Here is a 19,172-nt window from a genome sequence, read left to right on the forward strand (position 1 = left end):
CAACACCTGATGGCCCCCGCCCTCGGAAGCCCACCGACCCTCTCAGACCGCGCCAAAAACCTCAGCATCATACTTGACTCATCACTTGCAATGACCCGACAGGTCAACGCCATCACCTCCAGCTGCTTCAACACCATCCGCATCTTTTGAAAGACCTTCAAATGGATCCCCCCTGAATCTAGGAAGACAGTCACCCACGCACTCATCACCAGCAACTGGACTATGGAAACACACTCAATGCCGACATCAATTAATCCCTACCCGCAAACTCCAGACAATACAGAACACCGAAGCCAGACTTTTCCTCAGCATCCCCTGGCACAAACACATCAGCCAACACCTGCGAGACTCCACTGGCACCCTGTGGAAAAGAGAGTCACCTTCAAAATCCTCACCCACGCCTACAAAAGCCTACACAACAACGGACCCAAATACCTCAATGACAAAATACATTTCCTCATTCCCAAAAGAAACCTCCAATCTGCCAGCCTTGTACTGGCCGAAACCCCGCGCATCCACAGAGACCGAGAAGGCGGAATATCGTTCTCCCACATTGCAGCCAAAACCTATAACAAGCTACCGGCACACATCAGACGTGCCCCCTCCCCGAACACCTTCAAGATGACCCTCAAGACCTGGCTCTTCGGCTGAACGGGTCTGCGTACCCCCATGCCCCCTCAGCGCCTTGAGACCCTCACTGGTGAGTAGCGCGCTAACAATTCCCTGATTGATGGAATAATTGAGGACTCCTGCCCCGTGGGGGCTCTCTTCAGAACTGGTACTTACAGGTGGGGGCCTTGCCCCGTGGGCTCTCTTCAGAGCTGGTACTTACAGATGGGAGGGCCTTGGTCCTCGGACACTGGGAGTACATGATGGTGAAGCCGAGAAACGCCATGGTCGCCAGGAGCCCCACACACACCCAGACGGACACACTGGGTGCCCAGACGGGTGTCCTATGGATCGAAGGCCCTGTGGAGGAAAAGTAGACACATCACCGTATGTCAATGTGTGTAAAATGAAATTAATTCATTCAGAGACTAAGTAGCACTGCACTCCCATGAGGGAGGGGTGGGGACCTGTTAGACAGCCTGGACAGTTCCATTGGAGAAAGGGGTAGCTGTACACAACAGTGCCTGGACAGTTCCATTGGAGAAAGGGGTAGCTGTACACAACAGTGCCTGGACAGTTCCATTGGAGAAAGGGGTAGCTATACACAACAGTGCCTGGACAGTTCCACTGGGGAAAGGGGTAGATATTCACTGCAGTGCCTGGACAGTTCCACTGGGGAAAGGGGTAGATATTCACTGCAGTGCCTGGACAGTTCCACTGGGGGGTGGAGTAGCTATTAACATAACATAACATAGCACGTGTATTTGTAAAGCGCACTTATCACCCATGGGTCTCAAGGTGCTGAAATAACAGATGTATATTGTTACCCAACTCAATGGTACTCATTTTGTCGACCTCAGATGGATGAAAGGGTGAGTGGTCCAGCCGGTATTTGAACCTGTGACCATTAAGTTGAAGAGAGGACCCTGCAGTGGGTGCATTAGTCCACCAAGTGGTGGCTTCACTGCAGTGCAGGGCCTGGACAGGTCCACGGGGGGGGGGGTTTGGGGTAGCTATTCACTGCAGTGTCTGGACAGGTCCACAGGGGGGGGTTGGGGTAGCTATTCCCTGCAGTGCCTGGACAGGTCCACAGGGGGGGGGTGGGGTAGCTATTCCCTGCAGTGCCTGGACAGGCCCACAGGGGGGGTTGGGATAGCTATTCCCTGCAGTGCCTGGACAGGTCCACCGGGGGGGTTGAGATAGCTATTCCCTGCAGTGCCTGGACAGGTCCACAGGGGGGGTTGGGATAGCTATTCCCTGCAGTGCCTGGACAGGTCCACAGGGGGGGTTGGGATAGCTATTCCCTACAGTGCCTGGACAGTTGCAGGGGGAGCAGGGTACGGATTTGGACTTCTAACCCCCTTCTGTATTCCGGACACACTGTCCCTTTTTCATTTCCTCTGCCCTATCCTTGATGTCTTTTCACAGCCGAAGTTACACTGTTTGTAGGGAGCTGCCAGACCCTCAAAAAGCACCTGGGGAAGATAAAATAAACGTAAATAAAGAAATGAAAGGAAATGCTGGCCCAGCAGTCCTGGCGCTGTAGTGCAATACTTTGTAGGTGGATGTGCACATGTACTAAGGACTGTCTTCACTCCTAGTGCAACAGAGCGACTGGTTACTGCCCCACCCTCTGTTACGTGTTATGTTACTTGGTACTTAAAAAGCGCGCGGCTACTCCGCAGAGTGTCCCGGCGTTAAGAAAGGACCCAGAGACCGAGAGAGTGAACACAGGCTGACATGGAGATCTCTTCTGATGTTGGAAAGAGAAGTTTAAAGATTTTTCCTAAAGCTGAGTGTGAGAAGTTGGCCTGGCATATGCTGTCCAGTATTCTAGTGGGCACCTTGCACCAGTCTAATCGACCCTTATTGATGGTAGGTTAAAGACAACCTTTATTGAAAGCTATCCTAGTGGTAGCTGTGGAGAGCAGCCTTCAGGCTAAGTCTTGAAGGAGGGTAAAGCAGCTTGTTTGACCAGTCTATAATCTTGTGAATGACCAAATGAAAGGAGAACCACACCAGGTATATATATAAAATATATATATTTATTCTAAACACATCCCTCAAATCTCCTTATGAGGCTAGAGGCAAAAGTACATTCAGTAAACTTAATATCACACAGTAAATTAGCACAATATACGTTTAGCCATAGGGGCGTACCAAACCATATATTAAGAAAGTGATATGAGAACCACAACTGGCATAGAGACAAGGCCTAAAGCCTGTAGAACCACTGGGGCCACCAGGAACCTACCAAAGTAGTGACACAGGGGACCCACGGGGACGCGTGCAGGGTGTGATCACTGCCGCAAATCACCAATAACTTCTATTGGGAAAGTCGCGGTTGGAGTTGTAAAGATAAAGGACACTTAGAGGAGGACTTTGAGCAAACCCCTTTAGACCTAAGGGGTTCTAGGGCCAACACCCATGGGAGCACCGGAGTGCTCGAGTTACCTCACCCAGGGAAGCCAGGTGCATAGGTGTCTTTTAGTGTGGGTTTCGTCATAGTTTTCAATGGTGATCTCCTGCAAAGTGCTGCTGCCGTTGTAGAGGAAAGTGTCCGGTGTGATCCAAGCCTGGATTGAAGATGAGAAGAACCTGAAAGCAGAGGGGACAGAGTCTGGGTCACTTGCCAGTGATCAGGAGCACGATAGGCGGACGCCCACCGATGTCGAGTGATTTCAGGTGAAAGAGGTGAAGCTTGGCTCTTCCGCCACGAGGACCAGAAGTCATCGACGACAACCGGGACCTGAAGTCGGGCTATCCCACAAAGGATGTCGAGTGCTGCGGTGTCGCTTTCCGGATTGGACTCAACAAGCCTTGGCAACAGCAACCCACGCAGAAAGAATAGATAGGCTTCTGTGCAGACCAGAAGGTCTGAGGAACTCACCACTTGGTAGGGAGTCAGGGAACGTCTGGAGCAACCAGGAAAGCCCAAGGAAATTCAGAATGGCCTTCGTGGGGACCCAGCAGTCAACGGACCAGGGATCGTGAAGGAGCCCTGAGCAGAATGGCAAAAAGCAAGCTCATGGAACACTCGTGGATTGTAGGCCCGCAGTCTTCAGCGCAAAGGGTGCTCGGGGCTTGGGCTACAAGTAACTCAAAGCACAACTTCAGGAAAGATCGGGAAGTCAATGCACTTAGCAAATGTGCACGGTGTCCAGGAGTTCCAGTTCCACGTCACTCATGAGAAATGCGGGTCTCAGCTTTGCTGGGGACTCGTTTCGGCCTCTCAGAAGTCTGGAAATCCTCTTCCTAGGCTGCAAATACTTCGGAGGCCGGCGGGAGTTTCGGAGATGCAGACTGGCAAATGCTTTTTTGGTGCCTGTTTGAACAAGAGAGTCACTTCTTGACCCCAAGGGAGATTCTTCTTCCTCTAGTCTTTAGTAGAGCATCAAAGTTCCAGAATTCAGTTTCAGAGTTTCATCCAGGTGTAATCTGAAGTCCTGTTGCAAGGGGTGCCTTACTTATACTAAAGAAAGGGGTTGGACATACTCTGGGGACCCACCTATGGGAGGGTCTGGAAAGAGGGGTGGCTACACCCATTTCCTCTGTCCAGGTTCATGCTAGATCAGGGGCTGATAGACCCTGTAACCGGTTTGAACTGGGCTATGCACAGGGACACCAAGTGTGCCCCAAGTGAAGACTTCAAAAGCACTCATGGAGTGCACCCACCCAGCCCCAATACACTAAAGCCCGTCTGAGAGGTGGTTACACCTCCCTGTGACAGGAAACCTATTGTCCAGGCCTCCTCTGCCGGAGTTTCGTCAAGCAGCAGGAAGTCGAACTTGTGTCTGCAGCGTCCATTTTGTGATCCCAGGGCTCTTTTAAACTATTACCGGTTAGACCAGTGTGTACACGTCTCTCCCTCTAGAAGGGTGGAATTCTACCCCCACCGCCACGACTGGTGGGGGGTGGGGGTAGGATTCCAAAGGGGTCCTGCTCATGCATGGACACCCTCTCATACAAAACTAAGCACATTGCCTTCAGGATTGATAAGGCCTGCCATAGGAGTGACTGATAGGTTTATATGTGTCAGTGATTAAAGGTAGATATAGGTAACCTACAACTTAGTAAGGGGTGCATGCACCACCTTACCCAGGCTGCAGTAGCAGACCTGTGGTGCCATTTTGGAAGGCTTCCCAGGGGTGGCATACTACATGCTTAAGCCACTGGCAGGCCTCTGGGGTACCTATGCCCTTGGTACCTAAGGTACCATATACTAGGGACTCACAAGGGTAACCCAGTAACCAAACTGGAGTGTACCGAAAGTACATGCAATCATTTTAGAGAGGAAGCAGCACGGCTGGGGTCCTGATTAGCAGGGCCATAGCCAGACTAAAGTCGAAAAACAGTGAAACACAAGCAAAAAGTTGGGGTGACCATAGTATGCAGATCCTACTCTCTTACACTGAGGAGATCCTAAACCTGTCTTAAAGAGGGCGGCAGCCTATTCCACGGCTGTGAGGCCACCACCTGAAATGAGTGGCCTTTATGCGAGAGGGAGCAAATTTTGGCACCATGGACAGTCGCTGAGTGGAAGATCCCAGGGTTTTAAGGAGAGCGTAAAGTTGAATACTGTTCCCTGTTGACACTAGGCTAAGGACGTTTGATCACGATGGCTTGTTCACTAGGTGTAGGACCTGTGCTCACCATGGCTTGTGGACTAGGTGCAGGACGTGTGCTCTCCATGGCTTGTTCACTAGGTGAAGGACGTGTGCTCACCATGGCTTTTTCACTAGGTGTAGGACGTGTGCTCACCATGGCTTGTGCACTAGGTGCAGGACGTGTGCTCTCCATGGCTTGTTCACTAGGTGTAGGACGTGTGCTCACCATGGCTTTTTCACTAGGTGTAGGACGTGTGCTCACCATGGCTTATTCACTAGGTGCAGGACGTGCGCTCACCATGGCTTGTGTTTGTTCACTAGGTGCAGGACGTGTGCTCACCATGGCTTGTGTTTGTTCACTAGGTGCAGGACGTGTGCTCACCATGGCTTGTTCACTAGGTTTAGGACGTTTTCTCACCATGGCTTATTCACTAGGTGCAGGACGTGTGCTTACCATGGCTTGTTCACTAGGTGCAGGACGTGCACTCACCATGTCTTGTTCACTAGGGGCAGGATGTGCGCTTACCATGGCTTGTGTTTGTGCACTCAGTTCAGGACGTGTGCTCACCATGGCTTGGTCACTAGGTGCCGGACGTGCACTCACCATGGCTTGTGTTTGTTCATTAGGTGTAGGACGTGTGCTCACCATGGCTTGTGTTTGTTCACTAGGTTCAGGACGTGTGCTTGCCATAGCTTGTTCACTAGGTGCAGGACGTGCGCTCACCATGGCTTATTCACTAGGTTCAGGACGTGTGCTCACCATGGCTTGTTCACTAGGTGCAGGACGTGTGCGCAGTGTGGCTTGTGTTTGTTTTGTTCACTAGGTGTAGGACGTGTGCTCACCATGGCTTGAGTTTGTTCACTAGGTTCAGGACGTGTGCTTGCCATAGCTTGTTCACTAGTTGCAGGGCGTGCGCTCACCATGGCTTATTCACTAGGTTCAGGACGTGTGCTTGCCATGGCTTGTTCACTAGGTGCAGGATGTGTGCTGACCATGGCTTGTTCACTAGGTTCAGGACGTGTGCTTGCCATGGCTTATTCACAAGGTGCAGGACGTGTGCTCAGTGTGGCTTGTGTTTGTTCACTAGGTGCAGGACGTGTGCTCACCATGGCTTGTTCACTAGGTGCAGGACGTGCGCTCACCATGGCTTATTCACTAGGTGCAGGACGTGTGCTCAGTGTGGCTTGTGTTTGTTGACTAGGTGCAGGACGTGTGCTCAGTGTGGCTTGTGTTTGTTCACTAGGTGTAGGAGGTGTGCTCACCATGGCTTGTGTTTGTTCACTAGGTTCAGGACGTGTGCTCACCATGGCTTGTGTTTGTTCACTAGGTTCAGGACGTGCGCTCACCATGGCTTATTCACTAGGTTCAGGATGTGTGCTCAGTGTGTCTTGTGTTTGTTCACTAGGTGTAGGACGTGTGCTCAGTGTAGCTTGTGTTTGTTCACTAGGTGCAGGATGTGTGCTCACCATGGCTTGTTCACTAGGTGCGGGATGTGCGCTCACCATGGCTTATTCACTAGGTGCAGGACGTGTGCTCAGTGTGGCTTGTGTTTGTTCACTAGGTGTAGGACATGTCCTCAGTGTAGCTTGTGTTTGTTCACTAGGTGCAGGACGTGTGCTCACCATGGCTTGTTCACTAGGTGCAGGACGTGCGCTCACCATGGCTTATTCACTAGGTGCAGGACGTGTGCTCAGTGTGGCTTGTGTTTGTTCACTAGGTGCAGGATGTGCGCTCACCATGGCTTATTCACTAGGTGCAGGACGTGTGCTCAGTGTGGCTTGTGTTTGTTGACTAGGTGCAGGACATGTGCTCAGTGTAGCTTGTGTTTTTTCACTAGGTGCAGGACGTGTGCTCACCATGGCTTGTTCACTAGGTGCAGGACGTGCGCTCACCATGGCTTATTCACTAGGTGCAGGACGTGTGCTCAGTGTGGCTTGTGTTTGTTGACTAGGTGCAGGACGTGTGCTCAGCATGGCTTGTTCACTAGGTGCAGGACGTGTGCTCAGTGTGGCTTGTTCACTAGGTGCAGGATGTGTGCTCACCATGGCTTTTTCACTAGGTGCAGGACGTGTGCTCACCATGGCTTATTCACTAGGTGTAGGACGTGTGCTCACCATGGCTTGTGTTTGTTCACTAGGTTCAGGACGTGCGCTCACCATTGCTTATTCACTAGGTTCAGGACGTGTGCTCAGTGTGGCTTGTGTTTGTTCACTAGGTGCAGGACGTGTGCTCACCATGGCTTGTTCACTAGGTGCAGGACGTGCGCTCACCATGGCTTATTCACTAGGTGCAGGACGTGTGCTCAGTGTGGCTTGTGTTTGTTCACTAGGTGCAGGACGTGTGCTCAGTGTGGCTTGCGTTTGTTCACTAGGTGCAGGACGTGTGCTCACCATGGCTTGTGTTTGTTCATTAGGTGCACCATACACACTTACATCTCTCACAGCTGATGGACAGGAACACCTCGATGCTCTCTTCCACTGCCCCGGGCTTGTTGCTGATCTCGCACGTTGCTCTCTGGTTGTGGACCTGGACAGTGGGACTCACGAGGAGGTGGCTTTGCACACTGACTGTCCCGTCGGGGTTCACCGTCTCGGTGGTGTTCACATCAAAGCTGAGTTCCGACCTCCAGGTGATCTTCGCTGTGGGAAGTCCGCTGGCCGAGGTGCAGATGGCCACCACCGCTAAGCCAGGGGTGCCCACCGCAGCTGGCACTGCGTGGGCACTGTTGTTGGGTGTGGCTGAGGAGAGAAGAGGCGAAGAAGCAAGAGGTTCAGTTGGAAGGAGGCTGGCACAAGTCTTTTAAGGGCACCTCAAGCCGGACCCACAAAAGATGGACTCTGGAAGAGGCCTTACCTCGACCCCTTCTAAACTCCCGCTGGGAGAGTGAGCCCTGGCACCCACTGGGAGAGTGAGCCCTGGCATCCACTGGGAGAGTGAGCCCTGGCACCCACTGGGAGAGTGAGCCCTAGCACCCACTGGGAGAGTGAGCCCTAGCACCCACTGGGAGAGTGAGCCCTGGCACCCAATGGGAGAGTGAGCCCTGGCATCCACTGGGAGAGTGAGCCCTGGCACCCACAGGGAGAGTGAGCCCTGGCACCCACTGGGAGAGTGAGCCTTGGCATCCACTGGGAGAGTGAGCCCTGGCACCCACTGGGAGAGTGAGCCCTGGCATCCACTGGGAGAGTGAGCCCTGGCACCCACTGGGAGAGTGAGCCCTAGCACCCACTGGGAGAGTGAGCCCTGGCATCCACTGGGAGAGTGAGCCCTGGCACCCACTGGGAGAGTGAGCCCTAGCACCCACTGGGAGAGTGAGCCCTAGCACCCACTGGGAGAGTGAGCCCTGGCACCCAATGGGAGAGTGAGCCCTGGCATCCACTGGGAGAGTGAGTCCTGGCACCCACAGGGAGAGTGAGCCTTGGCATCCACTGGGAGAGTGAGCCCTGGCACCCACTGGGAGAGTGAGCCCTGGCATCCACTGGGAGAGTGAGCCCTGGCACCCACTGGGAGAGTGAGCCCTAGCACCCACTGGGAGAGTGAGCCCTGGCATCCACTGGGAGAGTGAGCCCTGGCACCCACTGCGAGAGTGAGCCCTAGCACCCACTGGGAGAGTGAGCCCTAGCACCCACTGGGAGAGTGAGCCCTGGCACCCAATGGGAGAGTGAGCCCTGGCATCCACTGGGAGAGTGAGCCCTAGCACCCACAGGGAGAGTGAGCCCTTGCACCCACTGAGAGAGTGAGCCCAGATATCCTTTGTGAGAGTGAGCCCTGGCACCCACAGGGAGAGTGAGAGTGAGTTCTGGCACCAACTGGGAGAGTGAGCCCTGGCACTCACAGGCAGAGTGAGCCCTGGCACCCACAGGGAGAGTGAGCCCTGGCACCCACTGGGAGAGTGAGCCCTGGCACCCACAGGGAGAGTGAGCCCTGGCACCCACTGGGAGAGTGAGCCCTAGCACCCACTGGGAGAGTGAGCCCTGGCACCCACTGGGAGAGTGAGCCCTAGCACCCACTGGGAGAGTGAGCCCTAGCACCCACTGGGAGAGTGATCCCTAGCACCCACTGAGAGAGTGAGCCCAGATATCCTTTGTGAGAGTGAGCCCTGGCACCCACAGGGAGAGTGAGAGTGAGTTCTGGCACCGGCACCCACAGGGAGAGTGAGAGTGAGTTCTGGCACCAACTGGGAGAGTGAGCCCTGGCACTCACGGGCAGAGTGAGCCCTGGCACCCACAGGGAGAGTGAGCCCTGGCACCCACTGGGGGAGTGAGCCCTGGCACCCACAGGGAGAGTGAGCCCTGGCACCCACTGGGAGAGTGAGCCCAGACACCCTTTGTGAGAGTGAGCCCTGGCACCAACTGGGAGAGTGAGCCCTGGTGCCACAGGGAGAGTGAGGCCTGGCACCCACAGGGAGAGTGAGCCCAGGCACCCACTGTGAGAGTGAGCCCAGGCACCCGCTGTGAGAGTGAGCCCAGACACCCTTTGTGAGAGTGAGCCCTGGCACCAACTGGGAGAGTGAGCCCTGGTGCCACAGGGAGACTGAGGCCTGGCACCCACAGGGAGAGTGAGCCCAGGCACCCACTGTGAGAGTGAGCCCTAGCACCCACTGGGAGAGTGAGCCCTGGCATCCACTGGGAGAGTGAGCCCTGGCACCCACTGGGAGAGTGAGCCCTAGCACCCACTGGGAGAGTGAGCCCTAGCACCCACTGGGAGAGTGAGCCCTGGCACCCAATGGGAGAGTGAGCCCTGGCATCCACTGGGAGAGTGAGCCCTAGCACCCACAGGGAGAGTGAGCCCTTGCACCCACTGAGAGAGTGAGCCCAGATATCCTTTGTGAGAGTGAGCCCTGGCACCCACAGGGAGAGTGAGAGTGAGTTCTGGCACCAACTGGGAGAGTGAGCCCTGGCACTCACAGGCAGAGTGAGCCCTGGCACCCACAGGGAGAGTGAGCCCTGGCACCCACTGGGAGAGTGAGCCCTAGCACCCACAGGGAGAGTGAGCCCTGGCACCCACTGTGAGAGTGAGCCCAGACACCCTTTGTGAGAGTGAGCCCTGGCACCAACTGGGAGAGTGAGCCCCGGTGCCACAGGGAGAGTGAGGCCTGGCACCCACAGGGAGAGTGAGCCCAGGCACCCACTGTGAGAGTGAGCCCAGGCACCCACTGTGAGAGTGAGCCCAGGCACCCACTGTGAGAGTGAGCCCAGACACCCTTTGTGAGAGTGAGCCCTGGCACCAACTGGGAGAGTGAGCCCTGGTGCCACAGGGAGAGTGAGGCCTGGCACCCACAGGGAGAGTGAGCCCAGGCACCCACTGTGAGAGTGAGCCCTGGCACCCACAGGGAGAGTGAGCCCAGACACCCTTTGTGAGAGTGAGCCCTGGCACCAACTGGGAGAGTGAGCCCTGGCACCCACAGGGAGAGTGAGAGTGAGTTCTGGCACCAACTGGGAGAGTGAGCCCTGGCACTCACAGGCAGAGTGAGCCCTGGCACCCACAGGGAGAGTGAGCCCTGGCACCCACTGGGAGAGTGAGCCCTGGCACCCACAGGGAGAGTGAGCCCTGGCACCCACTGGGAGAGTGAGCCCTAGCACCCACTGGGAGAGTGAGCCCTGGCACCCACTGGGAGAGTGAGCCCTAGCACCCACTGGGAGAGTGAGCCCTAGCACCCACTGGGAGAGTGAGCCCAGACACCCTTTGTGAGAGTGAGCCCTGGCACCAACTGGGAGAGTGAGCCCTGGTGCCACGGGGAGAGTGAGGCCTGGCACCCACAGGGAGAGTGAGCCCAGGCACCCACTGTGAGAGTGAGCCCAGGCACCCACTGTGAGAGTGAGCCCAGACACCCTTTGTGAGAGTGAGCCCTGGCACCAACTGGGAGAGTGAGCCCTGGTGCCACAGGGAGAGTGAGGCCTGGCACCCACAGGGAGAGTGAGCCCAGGCACCCACTGTGAGAGTGAGCCCTAGCACCCACTGGGAGAGTGAGCCCTGGCATCCACTGGGATAGTGAGCCCTGGCACCCACTGGGAGAGTGAGCCCTAGCACCCACTGGGAGAGTGAGCCCTAGCACCCACTGGGAGAGTGAGCCCTGGCACCCAATGGGAGAGTGAGCCCTGGCATCCACTGGGAGAGTGAGCCCTAGCACCCACAGGGAGAGTGAGCCCTTGCACCCACTGAGAGAGTGAGCCCAGATATCCTTTGTGAGAGTGAGCCCTGGCACCCACAGGGAGAGTGAGAGTGAGTTCTGGCACCAACTGGGAGAGTGAGCCCTGGCACTCACAGGCAGAGTGAGCCCTGGCACCCACAGGGAGAGTGAGCCCTGGCACCCACTGGGAGAGTGAGCCCTAGCACCCACAGGGAGAGTGAGCCCTGGCACCCACTGTGAGAGTGAGCCCAGACACCCTTTGTGAGAGTGAGCCCTGGCACCAACTGGGAGAGTGAGCCCTGGTGCCACAGGGAGAGTGAGGCCTGGCACCCACAGGGAGAGTGAGCCCAGGCACCCACTGTGAGAGTGAGCCCAGGCACCCACTGTGAGAGTGAGCCCAGGCACCCACTGTGAGAGTGAGCCCAGACACCCTTTGTGAGAGTGAGCCCTGGCACCAACTGGGAGAGTGAGCCCTGGTGCCACAGGGAGAGTGAGGCCTTGCACCCACAGGGAGAGTGAGCCCAGGCACCCACTGTGAGAGTGAGCCCTGGCACCCACAGGGAGAGTGAACCTTGGTAACCACTGGAAGAGTGAGCCCAGACACCCTTTGTGAGAGTGAGCCCTGGCACCAACTGGGAGAGTGAGCCCTGGTGCCACAGGGAGAGTGAGAGTGAGTTCTGGCAACCACTGGGAGAGTGAGCCTTGGTAACTATGGTGAAAGTGAGCCCTAGAACCAACTGGGGGAGTGAGCCCTGGCACCCACTGGGAGAGTGGTCTGAGAGAATGGGTGAAGGAGGCACCTACTACGAAGGACTGTTGGGGACGTCTACCAAAGAGGGGGTACGTGGGCTCGACTAAGAGAAAGATTGAGTGGCATCTACCAACATAAGTGAAAGGAGCAAAAAGAAAGTGAAAGTAGGGAGCTCTGATGGAAGCTCCCAAGACGAGGACGGCTTTTATCCACAGAAAGAGTGACTATGGCGGCCAGAGTGAGCTTCCTGAAGTTTATTTATTTATAGAGGATTTATAGTGCGCATGGCTGCCTCAGCGACGAGGCGTCGCAGCGCAGACCAGAAACCAGAAGGGAAGAAAAGGAGATTCACAGGTGGAAGCGGCCAGGATCTGGAGTGAAGGTGACAGTGAACAAAGGTGAAGTAAGTGGGCATCGCTCAGTCATCAGAGCTTTTATGATACCCCCATAACCCTCTGTCAGGCCACGGTCCGGGACGCCTGTGGTTGGCGCTTCAGGTCTGGTGCCCATGAAGCCGTTGGTCAGTCCCTAGTAGTCATTAGCGCTCCTTACCTGTAATGATCAGTGTTGTTGGCTCCTCTGCCCTTCGTTGAGGTAAGTCGAAGGTGCAGTAGTAGGTTCCTCCATCCTTGACCGTCAGTGACCGGATGATGAGCGTTGCGTCTTCAGTCGGGAGTGAAGACCTGAAGGCGAGGCGACCAGGGTGTCGCTCCAGAGGGTAGTATGGTCTCCCAGCTCGCTCAAATACAGCCACCTGCACCCGATCTCCATTGGTCACCACTGACCAGCTGACCTTGGCCACGTCACAGGAGGCGGGAACAAGCGAGCATCTCAAGCTGACCTCGTCCATCAGAGAGCCAAAGACAGTGGGAGCCACCCGGACTACTGGTCCTCTCTCCCGCGACACTGAGAAGAGAGCATTGTGGGAGTTAGGCTCAAGCCAAAGTGTTAACAGAAGAGGATAAAGAAGCAAGGGTGTGGGCAAGAGACCTGGACTTAAATAGAAGAATCAAGAGAAATTAAAAAGAGAATCAAAAAAGAAGGAGCAAATATAAATACTGGGACAGGGTGGAGAATAGAAAACAAGGTTAAGCCCCCCCCCCCCCCCCCTGCTGCCCCTCATCAGTACCTTTCCAGGATGGACACAAGGTTGAGCCCCCCCCCTGCTGCCCCTCATCAGTACCTTTCCAGGATGGACACAAGGTTGAGCCCCCCCCATGCTGCCTCTCATCAGTACCTTTCCAGGATGGACACAAGGTTGAGCCCCCCCCCCCATGCTGCCTCTCATCAGTACCTTCCCAGGATGGACACAAGGTTGAGCCCCCCCCATGCTGCCCCTCATCAGTACCTTCCTGGATGGACACATGGTTGAGCCCCCCCCCCATGCTGCCCCTCATCAGTACCTTTCCAGGATGGACACAAGGTTGAGCCCCCCCATGCTGCCCCTCATCAGTACCTTCCTGGATGGACACAAGGTTAAGCCACCCCCCCCCCATGCTGCCTCTCATCAGTACCTTCCCAGGATGGACACAAGGTTGAGCCCCTCCCATGCTGCCCCTCATCAGTACCTTCCTGGATGGACACAAGGTTAAGCCACCCCCCCCCCATGCTGCCTCTCATCAGTACCTTCCTGGATGGACACAAGGTTGCCCCCCCCATGCTGCCTCTCATCAGTACCTTCCCAGGGTGGACACAAGGTTGAGCCCCCCCATGCTGCCTCTCATCAGTACCTTCCCAGGATGGACACAAGGTTGAGCCCCCCCCATGCTGCCCCTCATCAGTACCTTCCTGGATGGACACATGGTTGAGCCCCCCCCCCATGCTGCCCCTCATCAGTACCTTTCCAGGATGGACACAACGTTGAGCCCCCCCCCCATGCTGCCCCTCATCAGTACCTTTCCTGGATGGACACAACGTTGAGCCCCCCCCCCCATGCTGCCCCTCATCAGTACCTTTCCAGGATGGACACAACGTTGAGCCCCCCCCCCATGCTGCCCCTCATCAGTACCTTTCCTGGATGGACACAACGTTGAGCCCCCCCCCCCCATGCTGCCCCTCATCAGTACCTTTCCTGGATGGACACAACGTTGAGCCCCCCCCCCCCATGCTGCCCCTCATCAGTACCTTTCCTGGATGGACACAACGTTGAGCCCCCCCCCCCATGCTGCCCCTCATCAGTACCTTTCCTGGATGGACACAACGTTGAGCCCCCCCCCCATGCTGCCCCTCATCAGTACCTTTCCAGGATGGACACAAGGTTGAGCCCCCCCCCCCCATGCTGCCTCTCATCAATACCTTCCCAGGATGGACACAAGGTTGAGCCCCCCCCATGCTGCCCCTCATCAGTACCTTCCTGAATGGACACATGGTTGAGCCCCCCCCCCCCCCCATGCTGCCTCTCATCAATACCTTCCCAGGATGGACACAAGGTTGAGCCCCTCCCATGCTGCCCCTCATCAATACCTTCCCAGGATGGACACAAGGTTGAGCCCCCCCCCCATGCTGCCTCTCATCAACACCTTACCAGGATGGACACAAGGTTGAGCCCCTCCCATGCTGCCCCTCATCAGTACCTTCCTGGATGGACACAAGGTTAAGCCACCCCCCCATGCTGCCTCTCATCAGTACCTTCCCGGGATGGACACAAGGTTGAGCCCCTCCCATGCTGCCCCTCATCAGTACCTTCCTGGATGGACACAAGGTTGAGCCACCCCCCCCCCCATGCTGCCTCTCATCAGTACCTTCCCAGGATAGACACAAGGTTGAGCCCCCCCCCCATGCTGCCTCTCATCAATACCTTCCCAGGATGGACACAAGGTTGAGCCCCCCATGCTGCCCCTCATCAATACCTTCCCAGGATGGACACAAGGTTGAGCCTCCCCCATGCTGCCCCTCATCAGTACCTTCCCAGGATGGACACATGGTTGAGCCCCCCCCATGCTGTCCCTCATCAGTACCTTCCCAGGATGGACACAAGGTTGAGCCCACACATGCTGCCTCTCATCAGTACCTTCCTGGATGGACACAAGGTTGAGCCTCCCCCATGCTGCCCCTCATCAATACCTTCCCAGGATGGACACAAGGTTGAGCCTCCCCCATGCTGCCCCTCATCAGTACCTTCCCAGGATGGACACAAGGTTGAGCCCCCCCCATGCTGTCCCTCATCAGTACCTTCCCAGGATGGACACAAGGTTGAGCCCCCCCCATGCTGTCCCTCATCAGTACCTTCCCAGGATGGACACAAGGTTGAGCCCCCCCCATGCTGCCTCTCATCAGTACCTTCCAAGGATGGACACAAGGTTGAGCCCCCCCCCATGCTGTCCCTCATCAGTACCTTCCCAGGATGGACACAAGGTTGAGTCCCCCCATGCTGCCTCTCATCAGTACCTTCCCAGGATGGACACAAGGTTGAGCCCCCCCATGCTGCCTCTCATCAGTACCTTCCCAGGATGGACACAAGGTTGAGCCCCCCCATGCTGCCTCTCATCAGTACCTTCCCAGGATAGACACAAGGTTGAGCCCCCCCCCCATGCTGTCCCTCATCAGTACCTTCCCAGGATGGACACGAGGTTGAGCCCCCCCCCCCATGCTGTCCCTCATCAGTACCTTCCCAGGATGGACACAAGGTTGAGGCCCCCCATGCTGCCTCTCATCAGTACCTTCCCAGGATGGACACAAGGTTGAGCCCCCAATGCTACCTCTCAACGGTACCTTTCCAGGATGGACAAAAGGTTGAGCCCCCCCCCCCCATGCTGCCCCTCATCAATACCTTCCCAGGATGTACACAAGGTTGAGCCCCCCCATGCTGCCTCTCATCAATACCTTCCCATGATGGACACAAGGTTGAGCCCCCCCACCCATGCTGCCTCTCATCAGTACCTTTCCAGGATGGACACAAGGTTGCGCCCCCCCCCATGCTGCCGCTCATCAATACCTTCCCAGGATGGACACAAGGTTGAGCCCCCCCCCCCATGCTGCCTCTCATCAGTACCTTTCACCTTTCCAGGGTGGACACAAGGTTGAGCCCCTCCCATGCTGCCGCTCATCAGTACCATAAGAATGGGGCGGGGTCACCTCTGTGCATTTATAGATTGGATAGCAAAAGCGGCAGTGCGGGTTGAGGCGAAGGTAAACGCTGCATGTGAGCTGTGTTGTGACTGCACCGTCCCCTCTGGTGACTCAGGTCGCACCCTCGAGCCCTACAGGACGCGCCTGTGAAAGACAACAGCAATCTGTCTTTGCTGCTGCATCACACAGGCCCCTCACTCGTCACCCTCCCCATCAAATTCCCTCAGGACTGATGTCAACACAGGGGGGTAAATATAGGAACCTCTTCCTCCCCGGAAGCTCTTCCCATCGCCGCGCTGCCTATTGCAAGCTGTCGCTTCTTTCCTGTGTTCCATCAGGGTCCTGCATTACTACACCCCATATATCATCAGGACAGCTAGTACTAGTTTGTTTCATTTGTAGTGCCTCTGCTGGCGGGCAGCACCTTTCCCGATCGCCTTCACGGGCCGGGCACAGCCCTCCACGACACGGCGGCGGTTCTCTACTGGCACCGAGGGCCGCCGTGGCGGATGACAGCACGTCACGGGGCTGCGGCGGTGATCCTGCGCCAACTGAGGAAGCTCTTGGGGAGCAGACTCAGCTGGGGTGCGTGGACCAGCCAGCGCTTTCTTTCCTGCAGTGCTCGCCTGGGGGCACAACACGTGGGGACAAGCGGCGCTTCTGCACTAACAGTCTCTGGGTCCACAGAGGGTCTCTGCGCCGCAGCGCTTAAGGGGCATACAGCGCTTGGGCCACAGGCATCAGGTCAGAGTTCTAGCGCTACGCAGAGGGAGCGTGTTAGAATTGTGGGTCTCTGGTTGGCGCAGGTATGTACTTGCGACAAGCAGGGACCCTCTCCTCTAAGTCAGGGCGAAGGATTACCCTCTAAAAATAACCTCTGCTTACCCTCTAGGTAGTGTGGCGCAAGCAGTCAAGGCTAATCTCTAGAGCACATAGGGTTAAACATTTGCAGCATCACACACAACAATCACCAACCCACCACACAACGACACTAGACCGTATTCTTGTAAAAATATATCTCCTTTATATAGATTTAAAGCAGGCTTGTAAATACAGTCTTTATACCGTTCAAAATGGTTCCAGTTACTTGTTCAGGTTGCCACAGATCTTGTTCAGCTTTAAAAATAGTACTTATACTTCAAAAGGGGTGAACCTCTCTCTAGGATAGCTTTAAGGTACTTCAGGCAGTGTCACAGTTCAGGATGGGTTAAGGCGACCTTAAAAAGTGGTTCTACGCGCCGTAGAAAATGCTCCTAGAGTTATGGTACTGTGCGCGAAGGTTTTGAGCTCGTCGTAGCCCTCTGGTATGTCTTGTAAGGGAGCTTTTAGCCGGGCCTCGCCAAGCCTCACGCGTCCCGCGTAGCCAGCGTATGGCGCGTTCAGAGGCAGCAAGGCGGATGGAGCGTACAGGGAGACAGGGATCAGGTGAGCGAGTCTCTCCGGTACGGTGCGTACAACAGTGTGAAACGAAGGCCGGGGGGTGCATGCATCACGGACACTGCAGTCCGGAGCGCGTCGCACGGCTAACTTGGGCACAGTACCTCAGAGGTCTTGAAAAGGAGGGTCTGGGGGCGGACAACTCCGGGGTCGATTCCAGGTCCCATGTCTCAGTGTCTTCCTTTGTAGATTGGAGCTACGGCTCGGCTCAGGAGGGCGGCGTTGCGTTGAGGGTCAGGTCTCCGGCGAGGTGCTCCCAGTCTGGCAAGAGGGGGCAGGGCCCCGGGCAGCAGTGTGAGGCGCAAACACAGCCTCTCTGTGCATAGCGTGCGCTCCTTCTCTCCCTACACCGCTGCAGCTTACGAACGGCGGCGGCTGGGGTTTCAGGGCAACTTTTTCTTCTGTGGAGCAGGCAGACACAAGGCAGGGTCCGGTCTTGCAGTGCAGTCCTCAGTTAGGCAGGCGACAGGCACGGTGCTTGGGCCAGCGAGGCTGGCCTTTGCGATGTCAGCTGGGGCCTGTCAGGTAGCAGATGCGTTGCTCGAAAGGACGGGGGTGCCCAGGGCCTCTCAGAGGGTGCAGTGATTCCTTCACAGCGCACTCAGCTTTTCCTCAGTAGTGTTGCAGGGCAGATGCACGGCTCACAGCAGCTTTCTCTTTCCAGGAGGGGGGGGGGGGGTAGCGCCCAATGTTCCTGGGGCGCAGTTCAGGGGGCAAGTTCCACAGCAAGCCCTTGGAGATTGTCAGAGGCACAAGCAGGAAATAAAGCAAAGTCTCTTCTAGTCTTTCTTTTCCTCTCCTTCAGCAGCAAGGCACCCACCACAGGCCAGTCTCTCAGGCTTAGAGACAGTACTTCTCCATGCAGCTTTCTTAGGTCCTTCTCTTCGGGCAGACTTTCTTCTTGGCGTCAACAGGATCTAATTTAGAAGGAGCAGGGCTCCTACTTTTATACAGCATTTTCTTTGTTCTTGCACGCCAGGGGGGCCTCTGCATAACTTCTTTCAGTCTCTGAGCACTTGTTGGGTGTAAGCTTCTTTCAGTGTGAGGGGCAGGCACATCAGACGCTCCACAGGAGGCGGAGCCAGCATTGTGTGGACAGGGGCAGCCAGGAGTACCTTGTTGACAGTGCTTCGCCTCTCCTGCGCCAGGTGTCGGGCTGAGTCATCAGTCGCTTCCCAGGGGGCGGAGCCAGCATTGTGGTGGCAGAGCACAGCCCTATTCAGAGTCCAGGGGCACTCCCACCTCCCACCAAGGTGTAATCCTGCCATTCACCACCTGTCATCCCCCAGCCCTGTCACTCACATAACCCAGACAGTCAGATACACATCAGACCAGAGGCGGGCTGAAATGGTCAGGCAAGCAAATGCTAGCTTTCTAACAGTAGCATTTGCAAACACAGGATATTAAAATAAACTTTACTAAAAGAAGTATTTTATTATTCTGAGTTCAGGCATACTAGACTTGACTTTCTACCATGTTCCCTGAGCCTGCTGGGATTATAGGGTGTAATAATTCCAGCAGCCCATCTTGGCCTAAAAGAACAGGTAGCCTTACAATAGTGAAAAACGAAAT

General features: G+C 56.0%; 1 protein-coding gene across 2 annotated transcripts in view; it reads right to left on the reverse strand.

Moving 5' to 3' along the window:
- LOC147706648 (uncharacterized) overlaps nucleotides 1–19,172 on the reverse strand; it is a 74,922-nt gene that overhangs the window by 27,143 nt on the left and 28,607 nt on the right. For both annotated transcript variants that reach the window (XM_086933148.1, XM_086933149.1), the window contains 3 exons: nucleotides 12,648–13,001; nucleotides 7,650–7,955; nucleotides 833–969 (listed from right to left, as the gene is read on the reverse strand). In XM_086933148.1, coding sequence (XP_086789274.1) covers nucleotides 833–969; nucleotides 7,650–7,955; nucleotides 12,648–13,001 — 797 coding nt within the window. The remainder of the gene's footprint in view (nucleotides 1–832; nucleotides 970–7,649; nucleotides 7,956–12,647; nucleotides 13,002–19,172) is intronic.

This window comes from Lissotriton vulgaris, chromosome 7 (genome assembly GCF_964263255.1).
Source record: "Lissotriton vulgaris chromosome 7, aLisVul1.2, whole genome shotgun sequence".
Lineage (NCBI taxonomy): Eukaryota > Metazoa > Chordata > Amphibia > Caudata > Salamandridae > Lissotriton > Lissotriton vulgaris.